The 16658-nt window shown below is 36.7% G+C and overlaps 1 protein-coding gene across 1 annotated transcript in view; it reads left to right on the plus strand.

The window, feature by feature from the left end:
* The first annotated feature begins 443 nt into the window (after positions 1-443).
* The window catches only part of LOC134669134 (peptide transporter family 1-like), a 33364-nt gene continuing 17149 nt past the window's right edge, over positions 444-16658 (plus strand). The window contains exons 1-7 of the mRNA XM_063526677.1: positions 444-572; positions 2140-2221; positions 2528-2669; positions 3120-3206; positions 4326-4480; positions 4816-4935; positions 15055-15137. Coding sequence (XP_063382747.1) covers positions 528-572; positions 2140-2221; positions 2528-2669; positions 3120-3206; positions 4326-4480; positions 4816-4935; positions 15055-15137 — 714 coding nt within the window. The 5' untranslated portion in view covers positions 444-527. The remainder of the gene's footprint in view (positions 573-2139; positions 2222-2527; positions 2670-3119; positions 3207-4325; positions 4481-4815; positions 4936-15054; positions 15138-16658) is intronic.

Genomic DNA, 16658 nt, shown 5'->3' on the forward strand with positions numbered 1-16658 from the left:
TTAAAAAAGTGATACACTGATTCCACTGTGACCCACTATCCCCTACGCCACTCAAGACAAGAGTCATAGAAATCGAAAGTAACTGTAAGAAGGTTTGAAAATAAACGTGGATAAAAAAATAGGTACCGAGAACTTTTTCATGGGAACTTTCGGTAAGTGGTAAGTCGGTTTCGGTAAGTCTTTCTTTCTGGTAAGTTTCGGTAGTTCAGTTGATTAGAACGACCAAATCCATGTTCCGAAAGGTCATGAGTTCTCTTGCCCGAAGCGGTGAATTATTCCATTAGGTATATGATTTCCTTTAATTATTAAAATCATTCTGTTTTATTAACTAAAGTAAAGCCAAATGCTAAACATAGCGTAAATCTACCAAGAACATCTATTTGTCTGTTGATACACAGTTGATTGATGAAGTCGTGTGATAGTTCTGTTTGCTATGACAACACGTGTCTAACTACAGAATAATATAAATGAAACATCGACCTGATTGTAATTATTTGTAAGTTAGATACCGGGGTGTTGTGTTCAGGATGAGCAAGATTTGTGAGGATTTAGAATGTGACTCCAGGCCGCGGGTAAGTAAATCTATGGACTTCTCGAAGGATCTCTACAAGAGGTTTCCTAAGGGTTTAGATACACCGACCGTTCTTGCGCTGACCTCATTGCGAAATCGTCAGTTCAACTTAAGTGTTAGAGGCTGTTCTTTTCTAGCAGCTATCGGTGTTTGCTTCGCTTGTGTCGGGGTCGGCAAACTTATGAAGACAAGAGCAAACCACAGTAGAAATTGTCAGGATTAGGAATATCAAAGATAAACAAAATTCGATTTAAGTACCTAACTGATTTCATTTCTAAAGTGGTCTAATCTAAGTGTTATTTCATTGAGTGCCTTGAAGATCCGCAATTGGTGGTCCAAACCAAAGAGCCGTATGCTGCTCGCGAGAACGGTTTACCGACCTTGTAAATCGTATGTAGCATGTAGCGCGTAAATTGGTCCCTGTTTAATCTCTTGTCCTGCTGTTTCATCTACATCAGTTTAGGTACACAAGTACTTATTGTTATTTGTGTAAACTGATGTAGGTAATAAGTGTATACAATTAACTCCCGGATTCAATAGTAGTTGCCAAAAGAGTAGCAGTATTTAAAAACAAATTAAAAAATTGGTTAGTCGAGCCAGCGTTCTACGACCATAAAGAGTTCTTTAAAATTTAGGAACTAAGGTAGATGTAATATATTAATTAACAACTTACATTATGTAGTGAAAATTCATACTTAAACATACCTAATCTTTATACACTGTATAAAATGTGACATGTAATTTATATTATCAATAAATATAATGATTATGATTATAAATTGTGGTCTTAATCTAAAAATACCAGACTTGACCTCAGACACGTGTAGAAAATGAATAAAAGGTTTATTCATCTTTGTCATATAATTATACTGTTATCGGTGCAATGTGACAAGGCTGACTATCGGTATATTTACAGATGTAGTGCATAATTATTTTCCATCGCATTTTCACGGAAACGTACGAACATGACTTGCTATAACAGATAACAGTCAATCTCGGCACAAAAAGTTCTGAGATCGACTCAACTGAAGTAGCATGACAAACACGAACGTTTCCCAGAAAATACGATGGGAAACAATTATGCACTACATCTATACTTATATATTATGTTACCTACTTTCTTAATATCTCGCCGCTCTAGGCCCGGGCCTACTTGGCCTTAGGGTATATCCGCCACTGGTATGATGTGAAACGACGCCGCACTCTTGTTGGTGTATATTTCACGGAATGAAACAATAAAACAATGTTCAACAGTTCACAATTATATTGGCAATAATGTATTCTTTACAATCGATCGTTACGATTCCAAACTGTCATACGACTGAACTCGTTTCCAATCTGATGCCCGTTCATTCTCCAATCTACCCTCAATATCAAATAAATCAACTGTCAACTTAATAGGTCCGTCTACCTACAACTAAAATGTTAGTGGGTGGTCTCCTTCATTATGAATTAATGTTACAGATGTGCAAGAATTGGCACATGCACTAGTTTTAATAAATGTGACTGTCATCTGAACAAAGGGAAACTTAATTTTCGTAATAATATAATAAAACAACTTGTTTCAGGTGAAGGACCGGTTTCCTAGAATAGTGATAATTATAGTAGTGGCTGAATTTTGTGAAAGATTCTCTTATTCTGGTATGAGAGGTAAGCATAATGTGAGTTATTAATTAAAAAATGAATCACTACTATTACTTGGAAAATTAATAGCTAATATCAATATTGCCTTGATTTAAAAAAAAGTTATTTTCTACCACAAATTTAGAGAAACGCAAAAAATACTGGATTACAGCACCTAAAGTAATTAAACTTTTTTTGCGTTCCTCTAAATTCATCCATGAGTGTAGGTATATAATTATCAATTAAACCCAAACCGCTATTTTGTAGCGTCATGTTTTATCTCACCAATTTGTGACCAATTTGGGCTAATTTGGATAATTACGATTTTTTCAGCATTCCTGACGTTATATTTACGAAGCAAATTGGGATATTCCGACGACGAAGCTACTGAACTGTACCATGTCTTCTCAACATTCGTATATTTGTTCCCTATTTTTGGAGGAATTATGGCCGATAATTACCTTGGGAAGTTCAGGTAAAAATCACTCAATTATTTTTTTCATTTTAGAGATAACTAAACAACTCATACGTGGCAACACTGTAGTGGCGTCCCGTTATCTATAAATCGGTTTGAAAGGGACGACACTACAGTGTTGCCACTTTTTAATTTCTACTCTTTTTTGCCAAGCTGTATTTAATGTCAAAATTAATTTTTATTTGGAGCACGATTCAGATTTAACAACTTGTTACGGTTTTGAAACGACCTTGACAATTAGAAGAATGGCGTGCATCTCACGCACGACACGACTATTAGATTAGGTACTTCTTTTCGCATGAATTGTCGTGAGCGATCTTCAAGGTCGCATCAAAACAGAAACGATTTCTTAAATTTGAATCGGGCTCCTAATAGTACCTAAATCTATTTTAGTCCCTATATCTCTTATTATTTTAGTATCTCTTTTATTATTTGAAATGATTGTTTCAGGACTATTTTGTACATGATGTTCGTTTACGCTGCTGGAAATTTGCTGGTCGCCGTCACTGCCATCCCGCAACTGGCTTTACCAGGAAGGTAAGTAAAAAAAAAAAACAATATGGAGCATCCCGCGGAATTGTCTACCGTTATCGAACAAATGCGAATTTTCACAGGATTTGCAGGTGTAGGGTTTTCTTTGGAATGAAAGTGACAAATGTGAAACCTTGGGACCGCACCAATACCTCACGCAAAACTTGGCTAACAACGTTTTTACAATGTCCGATCCAATATCGGATGTACCTAGAATCTTGCATTCGCTTCCGCGCGCAAGGTATCACCTTATTTCGCAGTATCAGAGGATCCTACATCCGATAATATAGGTCCGACAGCTGACGGGGGTGCGACATGGCTGAAATTATCGGAATTGCCTCTCCGATATCGGATGGTGATGAGAAGAACAGACTGTAGTATCAAATCAATATCAAATGAAGTAATGTTCAAAGTCGCAATGCCGCTATATCCCATTCCGTGCTTTATTCGTTTAGTGAGTCAAACCACATGTGCTCGAGCACACAATACGGCAATCAAGTTCCCCGTCTAGTTCGTTACGTCGATACGTTGCAAACAAAGCTAGCTCCAGCAAAACTAGGTTTGACTAGTCACACCACCACCCCACACTAGCGTCTTTTGAGCGTCAGCGTATATACATACATACATATAATCACGCCTATTTCCCGGAGGGGTAGGCAGAGACCACGGATTTTCACCTGGTAGGATCCTGACATATACCTCTTTCGCTTCCTTCACTTTCATAACATTCCTCATACACGCTCGCCGGCTTACCCCGGCTACACACGACGATAAATCGTAGCGATAAAACTGTGCAGTCCGAACTGCGCAGTTTTATCTGCCGTGTGTATGACAAATCGTTACGATAATCGACAACGATTTGTCATACACACGGCAGATAAAACTGCGCAGATCGGACTGCACAGTTTTATCGCTACGATTTATCGTTACGTGTGTAGCCGGGGTTACGGTGCTCTTGACCTGGCCTTTCTTCCCCGATCTGATCAGAGAAATTCACGTAGTTACTACATTATAATAATTTTAAAATTGAAATTACATTTCGTATCTTGGAGCAAAGTAACATTTTACAGTACCTATTAATACAATAGAAAATGACTACAAGTTACCTCCAAATGTTATTTCCAGGTTATGCACTCTTCTCGGCTTATTCCTCATAACAGTGGGCACGGGTGGTATAAAACCATGTGTCACAGCATTTGGGGGTGACCAGTTTCGATTGCCACAGCAGGAGAAATACTTGGCCGTGTACTTTAGTGTGCTGTACCTAAATACTTGTGCGGGTGCGTATAAGAATAGTAATATCTACTACATTCGAATGAAAATTTCACTTTAATGTCATTTTGTCTCACGCTCGCAGCAGAATCGAATTTTGGTCATTTGTTTGTGAACTTACCTTGTTCGAACACGAGATTAAAGATGTAGCGAGAGATGATGAAGACCGTGAAGAGATTATTGGCATTTTTACCACGAGTATGTAGTGAAGTCGGTTATTTTGGTGCGATTTGTTATCTAAGCTTAGCTATTTAACAATTAGATTAGTTAGTAAGAAAATAGTCAATTATTTAAATATGTTTGTAGGTATGTGTGTTTATCCACATTAAAAACTTTGCTGCAGGTAGTTTAATAGCCAAGTCCGTGTCACCTATACTTCGGTCGGAAGTGCATTGCTTCGGTGATAAAGACTGCTACTCACTGGCATTCGGCGCTCCCGGCTTCGTCGTGCTGTGCTCCATAGGTGAGTGAATAATCTTTCAATAATCAGCTCGATTGTACCTTGTACCATAATATGTGACGTCAAAAGGTACCTTATGGCGGTTGGCGCTTACGTCGCATAGCGCAGCAATATATTGAAGCGTGTAACACTTTAGGGTAGGCACCCAGTGTTATAAACGTCTGAATGTTATTATAGATAGGCACTTTATAGGTTAGAAAAGTAGATGTTTGTTTGGTAAGAATTTGGTGGTTGATATACGTTCTACACGGGTATTAGAGTAGATAGGTCAAGGTCGGAGACCAGAAATGTTGTTTTTAATCTTCACATATACGCTTTTGGCTATATTTAGAGGATAAAACTTACCGGAATGGTAGGCCATCAATCATCTATAAATCGTCGCATTTAGCGCATCCATTGTTCGTTCCTGCATTGTGCTGGGACATAAATACCTTGTTTTCTTTGGAGTTTACACATTTCACAATTGAAATACATTTGTACATGGTTACACTACATATAAATAGCTTTGACTTGGTAAAGCGGGTTGAATCGGTGTTGTTTATTACTGTCATAATAAACATTGACGTCCGTCAATGACAGTTGGTTTGTTGTCTGTGGTTTTGCACAGACAATCAGTCATACATAAAGAGTATTTATGAATAAACATTTAGTATGTGTTCTTTTATATTTTGCAATTCGTAGTTATAAATAATGTCCTTATTTTTAGCTTTCGAAATTGGTAATTCTTTTTATTTTTGGTGACTTCGGTTTTATGTAAATTGAATCCGGTCAGTTGCGATGTCATTGAATGGGAAGTTTTCCATTCACCACTTTGTCTGTGGCATTTCATTTTTCGCTTGATCACTGGGATATTCCGTGACAAGATGTAAGACGTAATTTGTACATCATGTCGGCAATTGATTCATGGGGTATGTATTTTATTTAAAGATGGTATTTCCTAAAACTCTGTTAAATTCGGTGTTCAATGTTTTAATCGTGGATATATTTTGTTCCAGCTTGGCCCAAAATATGATTAACCTAGCTTCCTATGCGCCTGTAATGGCGGCATAACCTTTTCACCTCTTTCAAACCAACTTGGTGAGTTGTTCACATTTTCTAAATATACGAAAGGAAAGGCGAAGTTGTTTATTGTCAATTGCAATTAGCTAATGTCGTGTTTTGGTGTGAATTTCCAGCAATCCCTTGACAAAGATGAGACATCATCTTGTTTCACCGCGTGGGCCTACGTCGCCACGGCTGGTATCTAATATAAGGGACTCGGCTTAGAAACCGGTAAGGATTTTTTAATCTCATTATGTCCGCAAGCTAAATCGCGCTTTGTCCCAATTAAAAATATAATATATTTTTTATAACATAACCTCGCTAAAACCTAGAACATTTTCTTTGTTTCTAGGGTCCTTTTGGCTAGGCCTGTCCTTTGGCTAGGCCTACCTTTTGGCTTGGCCTGTCCCTTGGCTTGCCTTCTTCATCTTCTTGGCCCTATGGCTTTTGGAAGATCTAGGGTGGTGTCGCACCATGCTAGTTGAGAAGCCGTCTTCTCCACTTAATTTTTGGACTCGAGGTGAAGTGTTTATACGATAAAACTGTGAGTTAAAAACTTATATTTACATTAATGACTGTGTTCCTTTGCTGGAAAGGATAAACAATATTTAAGTCTGAATTTCTTTTTAACGTGAACTTTCTACATGGTAAATTCTATTATTAATATGAAACCTGCAATTCCTATGTAGGATTTTGTGTGTATTACAGGCCCAAATATGCCTGAGATGTACTTAAGTTAAATTTAATTAGTAATAGTTACGGTACGTAATTTAAATGTTAAGTCTCGAGGCCGCAGCAGGTCTTATTGTGATGTAAAGTGAATAAAAGTATTTAGTAAATAAATTTGTATTTTCATTTGGATATGTCATACGTTTGATGAGTATAGTATCCTGGCGTCCTACTTTAAATATTTGGATATCTATTCTCACTCCATAGTGGCAGAAACCACGACCCTATCTATGCTCGTAGTTAGCCGTAAGCATTTTTGAATTTTTAAGTAGGTAGATCTTGGGGGTTCTGGACCACTTACCCAGAGCTCACCCTCCCCTATTACAGTGGCGTGCCCAACGTATGGCCTATGGAGTATGACATTTCCAAGTGAAACATTTTAGAAATATTTTAGTATTAAGGTTTTTATATGTAAAGGGAATTGCAAATTGTTGTTTGAAAGTGTTGTTTGTGTTAGAGGTTAAACTTATAAATTTAACCAACTTATAAATAAAGCTATACTTTATACGCTAAATAATTAGCTATACTTAAAGAGATTTTCTCAATATTTTAAAATACTTTAAAAGGGTTAAAATCTAATAAAATTTTAACTTATCTTTAAAATATTATAACTCTATACTGACTTACTTCTGATATTACATATCAATCTTGAAAAATGGATTTCATAAAAGCGGGTTGTAAAATCACCCATTTACATAAAGACGAAATGTCACATGAATTAGCGATTCGCAGACTTCCGGTTAATCCCATCTCACGTAGATCCAGTCTGTGTCAAGCTTTGAAACAGACGGCAGATTTAGCCAAAAAGGGTAGTCTAAAGTTCCAGGACTTGGTAATAAGTAATGAAGCTTCCGAATTAGAACTCTGTCAGCATAAGGTAGAGGAGATAGAGTTAGAAGCAAAAGGAGAATTATCAGCAGCGGCGATCGACAGGCTATCCTCGCGTTGCAAATATCTATTGTGTCGTATTTCACGGTTGCCTCAGGAGACCGAAGCGGTACTTCTGTTGAAAACGTTAATTACTTCTTTATTGGATCGGTTGAATGAGCAAGGCTCTTCTGCGTCGTCTGGTTCAGATGATGACTTTCAATCTCCTAACGAATCTCGTATTGTTAGGGAGATTATTTACAAAACGGATAAGACTTTTAATATAAATTCTTTAAATTTGAAATTTAAAGGTGACACTTGTGTTCGTACTTTCCTGTCTCGCCTCGAAGAGTTGCGAGATGCTAGAAGAATTTCTGAAAGCCGAATATATAGAGGTTTTCCTGAGGTTCTCGAAGGTCCTGCGTTGTCGTGGTTCCGGTCGCAACGTACGAAACTTACTACTTATAAAGAAGTCACCGCGGCTTTACAAGATGAATTTGATATACCTGATTTGGATCATCAGTTGTTACAGGAAATACGGGCTAGGACTCAAGCCAAGTCTGAAACTATTGTTTATTTCGTATCGACCATTCTAGGAATGTATGAGCGTCTTGCAAAAGAGGTTCCTGAACAAGAAAAGCTGGATACTATGATGAGAAACATTCGTCCGGAGTATTCCAAAGATTTAGCTTTACATGACATAGGATCGATTGAGCAGTTGAAGTCGTTGTGTAAACGCATAGAACTAGCTCAGGTTAAGGCTAAACAATTTCGTGAACCGGTTTTATCAAACCAGTCAAATAATTCTTCATCAGAACATCCACCAAAGAACGTTGAACCTAGGAATAAGTCCTTCCAGTCTCGTTTTCCTAATTCTTCCAGAAACTTTGTTGCTGCGGCAGCACAAAGCTCTTCTCAACTAAAATGTTTTAGATGTGGTAGGTCCAACCATAACACTAAAGAGTGCAAGAGCTCTAGAGATATCGTTTGCTTTAAATGTGGAGAAAAAGGGGTGAAAACTCCCGAATGTGTTAAATGTAACTCCAAGACAAAAAACTAAATAAGGTCTTTTCTGCTAATAATAAATGTCGATCTTCTGCTCCCTATCGCGCAGAAAAGACGATTTTCTTTAATCCTCCAAAGGGAGACAATAGGGTATATGCGCTATTGAATATACTTAACTTGAATTTCAAGGCATTGTTAGATTGTGGTGCCAGTGTTAGTTTCCTGGGCCACAACAGCCATTTAGTATTCGCCACAGGTGGGATTCCTATTCAAAAACATACGAAACCTGTTATGGTGAACGTAGCTGACGATCATCGAATCGTATCTACTGAATATATGGTTTTACCAGTAAATTATAAAGGTCAAGTTAAACTTATACACTTTAATATTCAACCGGAGATTGCCACTCCAATGGTACTTGGTTTAAACTTTTGGAGAGCCTATGGATTAGCTCCAGGTCTCATTACTGATATAGAAAAAACTGATTCTCATTATATTGCTAGTCTTGACGCTTTACCGTCAGAGACAGGACTTACTACTTATGACTCTTTATCTTCTGAACAAAAGTCTCGACTTGAGGCTACTAAATCTCTTTTTGATCAAATTGATACTGATAAGGTTGGTTTGGGAAAGACTCACTTAATTGAATATGTTATAAATACCGGAGATACTCCTCCGATAAAACAAAAATATTATCGACTTAGTCCTTTTAAACAAGCTGCACTAGCTAAAGAAGTAGATCGTATGCTGAAAGAAGGAATTGTCGAACCTTCTCATTCCCCATGGAATTCTCCTGTCGTTATGGTGGAAAAACCTAACGGAGACTTAAGACTTTGTTTAGATAGTAGAAAAGTAAACGCAGTTTCAAAATCTGATGCGTATCCCGTACCACATGTTCAATACATACTGGATAATTTACGCGATGCGAAATTCCTTACCTCTCTTGATTTGAGTGCGGCATATCATCAGATTCCTCTTAGTGAAGACTCCAAGGAGAAAACTAGTTTTACTGTACCAGGAAAAGGGTTATTCCACTATAATAGAATGTGTTTTGGTTTGGTAGGCGCTTCTGCGACTATGCAACGTCTCATGGATAATCTCTTTATTTCCCATTTTGATCACAAGGTTTTCTGTTATATTGATGACATAATTATTTGTACTTCCGATTTCGATGAACACATAAGATTACTTAAAGCGGTTTTTGAAAAATTAAAATCAGCAAATTTAACTATTAATATGAAAAAGTCATCCTTCTGTAGGAGTGAACTGAAATATCTAGGATATTTAGTTGATAGATACGGTCTGCGAACCGATCCATCTAAAATTGATGTAATTTTAAATTTTCCTACGCCTAAAGATGCTAAGGATATTAAACGTTTTCTTGGAATGTGCGGTTGGTACCGTCGTTTCATTAATAATTTCGCAAAGATAGCTCGTCCCTTATCTCGCTTAACGAGTAAGAAAGTAAAATTTGAATGGACAAATGAAGTTAACGATTCTTTTAACATACTTAAATCTGCCTTAGTTTCTTCTCCTATTCTTAAATGCCCTAACTTTAATGAAAGCTTCTATATACATACGGATGCATCTTCTTACGCCGTAGGCGCGGTCTTGACTCAGTCTTATAATGGGATCGATCATCCGATCGCATACTGCAGCCGTACACTTAACCAACCAGAGACGAACTATTCGGCTACTGAGCGCGAACTCTTAGCTGTGATTTATGGTCTCGAGCAATTTCGTGCATATGTAGAAGGGAGAAAATGCTATATTATAACTGATCATGCATGTTTAAAATGGTTCCAAAACTTAAAAAACCCTACTGGACGATTAAATCGATGGGCGTGTAGATTAAGTCAATTTAACTTTGAAATTATTCATCGGAAGGGCAAAGAACATGTCATACCTGACTGTCTTTCTCGTATTCATGTCAGTTCTATAAATTCTGTTACTACTCAAGACCCTTGGTATCTTGATATATATAAAAAGGTATCTGAAAAACCTTCTCTCTTTCCCAACTTTAAAATTGAAAATGATAAACTTTTCCGTTACTCTAAGAATAAGTATCGTCTGACAGCTCAATTTGACTGGAAGCTGGTACTCCCTTATGAGCATCGAAATGAAATCTTAAATAAGTATCATGATGATCCTACTGCCGGTCATTTTGGCGTGGCTAAAACCCATTCCAAAATAGCGGACTTATATTATTGGCCTACGTTGTTTCAAGACGTGAAAGAATACGTCGATTCTTGTGAAATTTGTAAAACTTATAAACCTGTTAATTTAGCTCGTCCTGGCTTGATGGGTAATCCCCGACGTATATCGTCACCAGGCGAAGCCATATCTTGTGATATTCTTGGTCCCTTTCCTCCGTCTTATTTGAGAAATCAGTATCTTTTTGTATGTGCTGATTATTTCAGTAAGTATGTGACTTTGTTTCCACTACGCAACATAACTGCGAAAGCTATAGTTAAGTGTATGGAAAAAGGGATATTTCTTATACATGGGGTTCCTAAATATATATTCTGCGACAATGGTGTTCAATTTACTTCAAAAGACTTTCGAGACTTAATGTCCAAATATAATGTCCCTCATATTTTCTATAACCCTAGATATCATCCTCAGACGAATCAAACGGAACGAGTGAACCGTGAACTTGTAAGAACTATTGCTTCATACGTGCGTTCTGATCACCGTAACTGGGATAAGAACATATCGGAAATACAATGTGCATTAAATACAGCTCGTCACGAAGTAACTAAAGATACACCGTATTTTCTAACACATGGTCGTCAGATGATTCTAGATGGTTCTCCTTATAATAGTGAAGGTCCTATAGATTAAAACGCGCTCGAATTAGATACCAGTGGTGCTTTTTCTGAAAAACTTAAAGAGCTCAAAACTATATTTCAAAAAGTGCGTAACTCGTTGATCGCCTCCCATGAACGTAACGCTAGGTATTACAACATGAGGAAGCGTCACGTGGAACTAGAAGAAGGGCAAATCGTTTATAAAAGATGTTTCCCATTGTCAAATGCAGCAAAACATTTCTCAGCTAAATTAGCGCCCCGTTATGACAAGTGTGTCATTCATAAAAAATTAAGTCCTCTTGTATACTCTTTAAAATCCTTAGAAGGAAAACTTCTAGGTAACTTTCACATAAAAGATATTGTACGTCCTGGTGAAGCCGAGCCGTCTTCGTAGCGGTACTCGTCTTTTCACTTGTTGGCTCAATACTTAAATTTGAAATATCCTATATGATACTAAATACTGAAATTATCAGACCGGGTAATTGTTCCATGTATTTGATTCTATATATATTGGTACCGGATGCATACGGACCAATCTTAATCTTTGATATGTCCTTATAAAGACATAAAACAGTAAATAATCTGAATAAACTACAGAAACTTACTTTACTTATAAACCCTTAAGTGGGACTACTCTATAAAACATTATTAAATCGTGAAACGAGACTACGTTCTCAATAAACTCTGTACTATGACCAAACTTTTGTTTGTCGATTTAGGAATTGTGTATTGGCTAGATGATGCAGCTCTTTACTTAGTTCCACCTTTGCCGGTGATAGGCAATTTCTTTAATAAAGGGAAAGTTATTTTACGGGTTGCCGTCTTTGACATCCTCTTCTAGATTTAGGTAAGTATTCACTAGTAATAAGTAGATCCGGTTCAAAATTAGTTGTTAGATTTCCTTGGTTGAATTGGCCATTCACCAAGTCATAGGTATAATTTTTGTCATAAGGTGTTTTCTTTACGGATTATCTGTGTTCTCGTGGTTAAGTTTGGTAAGTTAAGGTGTAACTTCATATTAGACGTATAAATTAAAAAAAAAAAAATTTTTTTTTCAAAAAAAAAATTTTTTTTTAACCCAACTAAAGATGAACTGTAACACTTTAGGGTAGGCACCCAGTGTTATAAACGTCTGAATGTTATTATAGATAGGCACTTTATAGGTTAGAAAAGTAGATGTTTGTTTGGTAAGAATTTGGTGGTTGATATACGTTCTACACGGGTATTAGAGTAGATAGGTCAAGGTCGGAGACCAGAAATGTTGTTTTTAATCTTCACATATACGCTTTTGGCTATATTTAGAGGATAAAACTTACCGGAATGGTAGGCCATCAATCATCTATAAATCGTCGCATTTAGCGCATCCATTGTTCGTTCCTGCATTGTGCTGGGACATAAATACCTTGTTTTCTTTGGAGTTTACACATTTCACAATTGAAATACATTTGTACATGGTTACACTACATATAAATAGCTTTGACTTGGTAAAGCGGGTTGAATCGGTGTTGTTTATTACTGTCATAATAAACATTGACGTCCGTCAATGACAGTTGGTTTGTTGTCTGTGGTTTTGCACAGACAATCAGTCATACATAAAGAGTATTTATGAATAAACATTTAGTATGTGTTCTTTTATATTTTGCAATTCGTAGTTATAAATAATGTCCTTATTTTTAGCTTTCGAAATTGGTAATTCTTTTTATTTTTGGTGACTTCGGTTTTATGTAAATTGAATCCGGTCAGTTGCGATGTCATTGAATGGGAAGTTTTCCATTCACCACTTTGTCTGTGGCATTTCATTTTTCGCTTGATCACTGGGATATTCCGTGACAAGATGTAAGACGTAATTTGTACATCATGTCGGCAATTGATTCATGGGGTATGTATTTTATTTAAAGATGGTATTTCCTAAAACTCTGTTAAATTCGGTGTTCAATGTTTTAATCGTGGATATATTTTGTTCCAGCTTGGCCCAAAATATGATTAACCTAGCTTCCTATGCGCCTGTAATGGCGGCATAACCTTTTCACCTCTTTCAAACCAACTTGGTGAGTTGTTCACATTTTCTAAATATACGAAAGGAAAGGCGAAGTTGTTTATTGTCAATTGCAATTAGCTAATGTCGTGTTTTGGTGTGAATTTCCAGCAATCCCTTGACAAAGATGAGACATCATCTTGTTTCACCGCGTGGGCCTACGTCGCCACGGCTGGTATCTAATATAAGGGACTCGGCTTAGAAACCGGTAAGGATTTTTTAATCTCATTATGTCCGCAAGCTAAATCGCGCTTTGTCCCAATTAAAAATATAATATATTTTTTATAACATAACCTCGCTAAAACCTAGAACATTTTCTTTGTTTCTAGGGTCCTTTTGGCTAGGCCTGTCCTTTGGCTAGGCCTACCTTTTGGCTTGGCCTGTCCCTTGGCTTGCCTTCTTCATCTTCTTGGCCCTATGGCTTTTGGAAGATCTAGGGTGGTGTCGCACCATGCTAGTTGAGAAGCCGTCTTCTCCACTTAATTTTTGGACTCGAGGTGAAGTGTTTATACGATAAAACTGTGAGTTAAAAACTTATATTTACATTAATGACTGTGTTCCTTTGCTGGAAAGGATAAACAATATTTAAGTCTGAATTTCTTTTTAACGTGAACTTTCTACATGGTAAATTCTATTATTAATATGAAACCTGCAATTCCTATGTAGGATTTTGTGTGTATTACAGGCCCAAATATGCCTGAGATGTACTTAAGTTAAATTTAATTAGTAATAGTTACGGTACGTAATTTAAATGTTAAGTCTCGAGGCCGCAGCAGGTCTTATTGTGATGTAAAGTGAATAAAAGTATTTAGTAAATAAATTTGTATTTTCATTTGGATATGTCATACGTTTGATGAGTATAGTATCCTGGCGTCCTACTTTAAATATTTGGATATCTATTCTCACTCCATAGTGGCAGAAACCACGACCCTATCTATGCTCGTAGTTAGCCGTAAGCATTTTTGAATTTTTAAGTAGGTAGATCTTGGGGGTTCTGGACCACTTACCCAGAGCTCACCCTCCCCTATTACAAGCGGCTTTAATAATAGCGTAAGTGCCAACCGCCATAAGGTACCTTTGCCTGTGAGACGTCACATATTGCTGTGTATGTGAGGTGAGCTTTCAATTTATTATGATGCTAGGTAAATTGTTAAATACCGTATCTTGCCATTCAACTCTAGACAGGCCTGACCTTACAATTTATCTTTGTTATTAAAATGAAGGTGATTGTCTATTTTCAGCGTGTAATTATTCTTATCTGACTATATTTAGCACAAAGTAATACTTCCTGTCTAGAATATCTATTACCTTACTTTAAAAAGTAAAGGAAAACGTTGCAAACTTAGCAAAGGCTTGAATGAATAGAAAATTAACAAAGAAGGTGCAGCAGTACCTTGCGTGCAATGAATTATTCTGATATAATGACGGTTAAAAAAAACTTACGGTACGGTTCGGTTCAAACTGTTCAAAGAAGTTCTTTATATTTTGAATTTTCTTGTTCGATATTTAATTCCAAATGGTATTCCCTAACCATAGACATATTTATTATTTATACAATTGATGCGGAGAGAAAACTTTATTGAATTTAACCGATTTTTATTAGTTTATTATTTTTTTATTTCGGTTTCTTTTCAGTGATTTTCGTGAGCGCCCAAAATCGATACGTGATTAAGAAGCCTCAGGGGAACGTGGTACTAGACTTCGTCAAATGTGTCACTGTAAGTATGTACATAATTATAATAATTCAACCTACATACATCCCAATACTAGGTCTTAGAGGCCTCTCATGCGAGAGACGGCTTCGGCTATAGTCCCAACCCCAACCCTGGCTCAATGCTATGCTGGTGTGGGGGGTGCGCACATAACTACATAATCCACATGGATTACATACTCGTACATACATACATCGTACATATTCGTACATACGAAGATAAAGGGAACTTTACAATGATTGAAGTGTGGGGCTGCCCGCATTGCGGTTAATTCACATTTAAATTCAAATCAGGTTGGTATTCTAAACGTAAGACGTAAAAGACGGGTCGCTAATATAAACAGACAATTGGCTACTTTCCTACTAGTCAAATCAGTTTCTTTTTTAGAACTGTTAAACGATTTGCTAATATGGAATTATTACGAAAACGTGTATAGTGACGTCACGGGCAACACCTACTTTTTATATTTCAATCTGATTTATTAAATAGAAATCGTGGTTAAAAATAGCTGCTAGAGTCTGTGCGGAAAGAGAAGAGTCGTGGGATTTGAGGGCGCGCCAGTGCTATTTTATGGTTTTTGCTATGCTGACAACACTGGTCACGTGATTATAGTACGACACTAAAGGTCATGATACTTGAATCCCTTTTGTTCCGGTTTTTTTTACCACGGCTTACTAAACGGAGCCTGGTGGTGGTGTCGGCTCGTCAACTCAATCCTCTGATTTAGCGCAGGCACTAGTTTTCATTTTAAAACACACTTGTTTTTGTCTCAGATACTTAAAAACGAGATAGTGCGATTGACAAAACTGCTAAAACTAGTTAAGAATCTGCCCAATACAACTGTAATTTTAGTACCAAACAAGATAGTCTCATTTATGTACTGCCTAATCTGTGCAGTCCTACAGTTATTAAAACCGGGTAGATCGGGTAGAAATTGGGCAATAGAACTGTAATTTTATCTGGGATATATTTCACCCATTGTAAACTTGACTTGTAATGTATGTGTACATTATTAATAATAAATATGAATATGAATAAAAATAGTGCATAAGTAGCTACAGGCCTTATTGGGATATGTCCGGTTCTCTCATCTCACGATATTTTACTTCGCCGAAAAGTCACTGCTAAATATGAAATATAATTTCGTAACTAACAGAACCTACAAATAAAGAAATATTTTATTAGAAAAAGTTTTATTCAGAACCTAGTAAACGAACTTACAAATAAAGAAATATTTTATTAGAAAAAGTTTTATTCAGAACCTAGTAAACGAACTTACAAATAAAGAAATATTTTATTAGAAAAAGTTTTATTCTTTGTAATCGAAGTCTGAATTAAAATATTCAACGTCACTTATGTTTGAGCTAGCTTCAAAACAACCAGGGACACTCATAGAACTATCTTCATCTGAACAGGATGTGCTTGAATCCGGCACGTAGATTACGAATTCTTGCATATCACCTACTTAGCGGCCTTTAATTCGAGATACCGTAGGTACTTTTACACAATCCTGAAAAAGAAATTACA

The sequence above is a fragment of the Cydia fagiglandana genome, chromosome 11, assembly GCF_963556715.1.
Source record: "Cydia fagiglandana chromosome 11, ilCydFagi1.1, whole genome shotgun sequence".
Classification (NCBI taxonomy): Eukaryota; Metazoa; Arthropoda; class Insecta; order Lepidoptera; family Tortricidae; genus Cydia; species Cydia fagiglandana.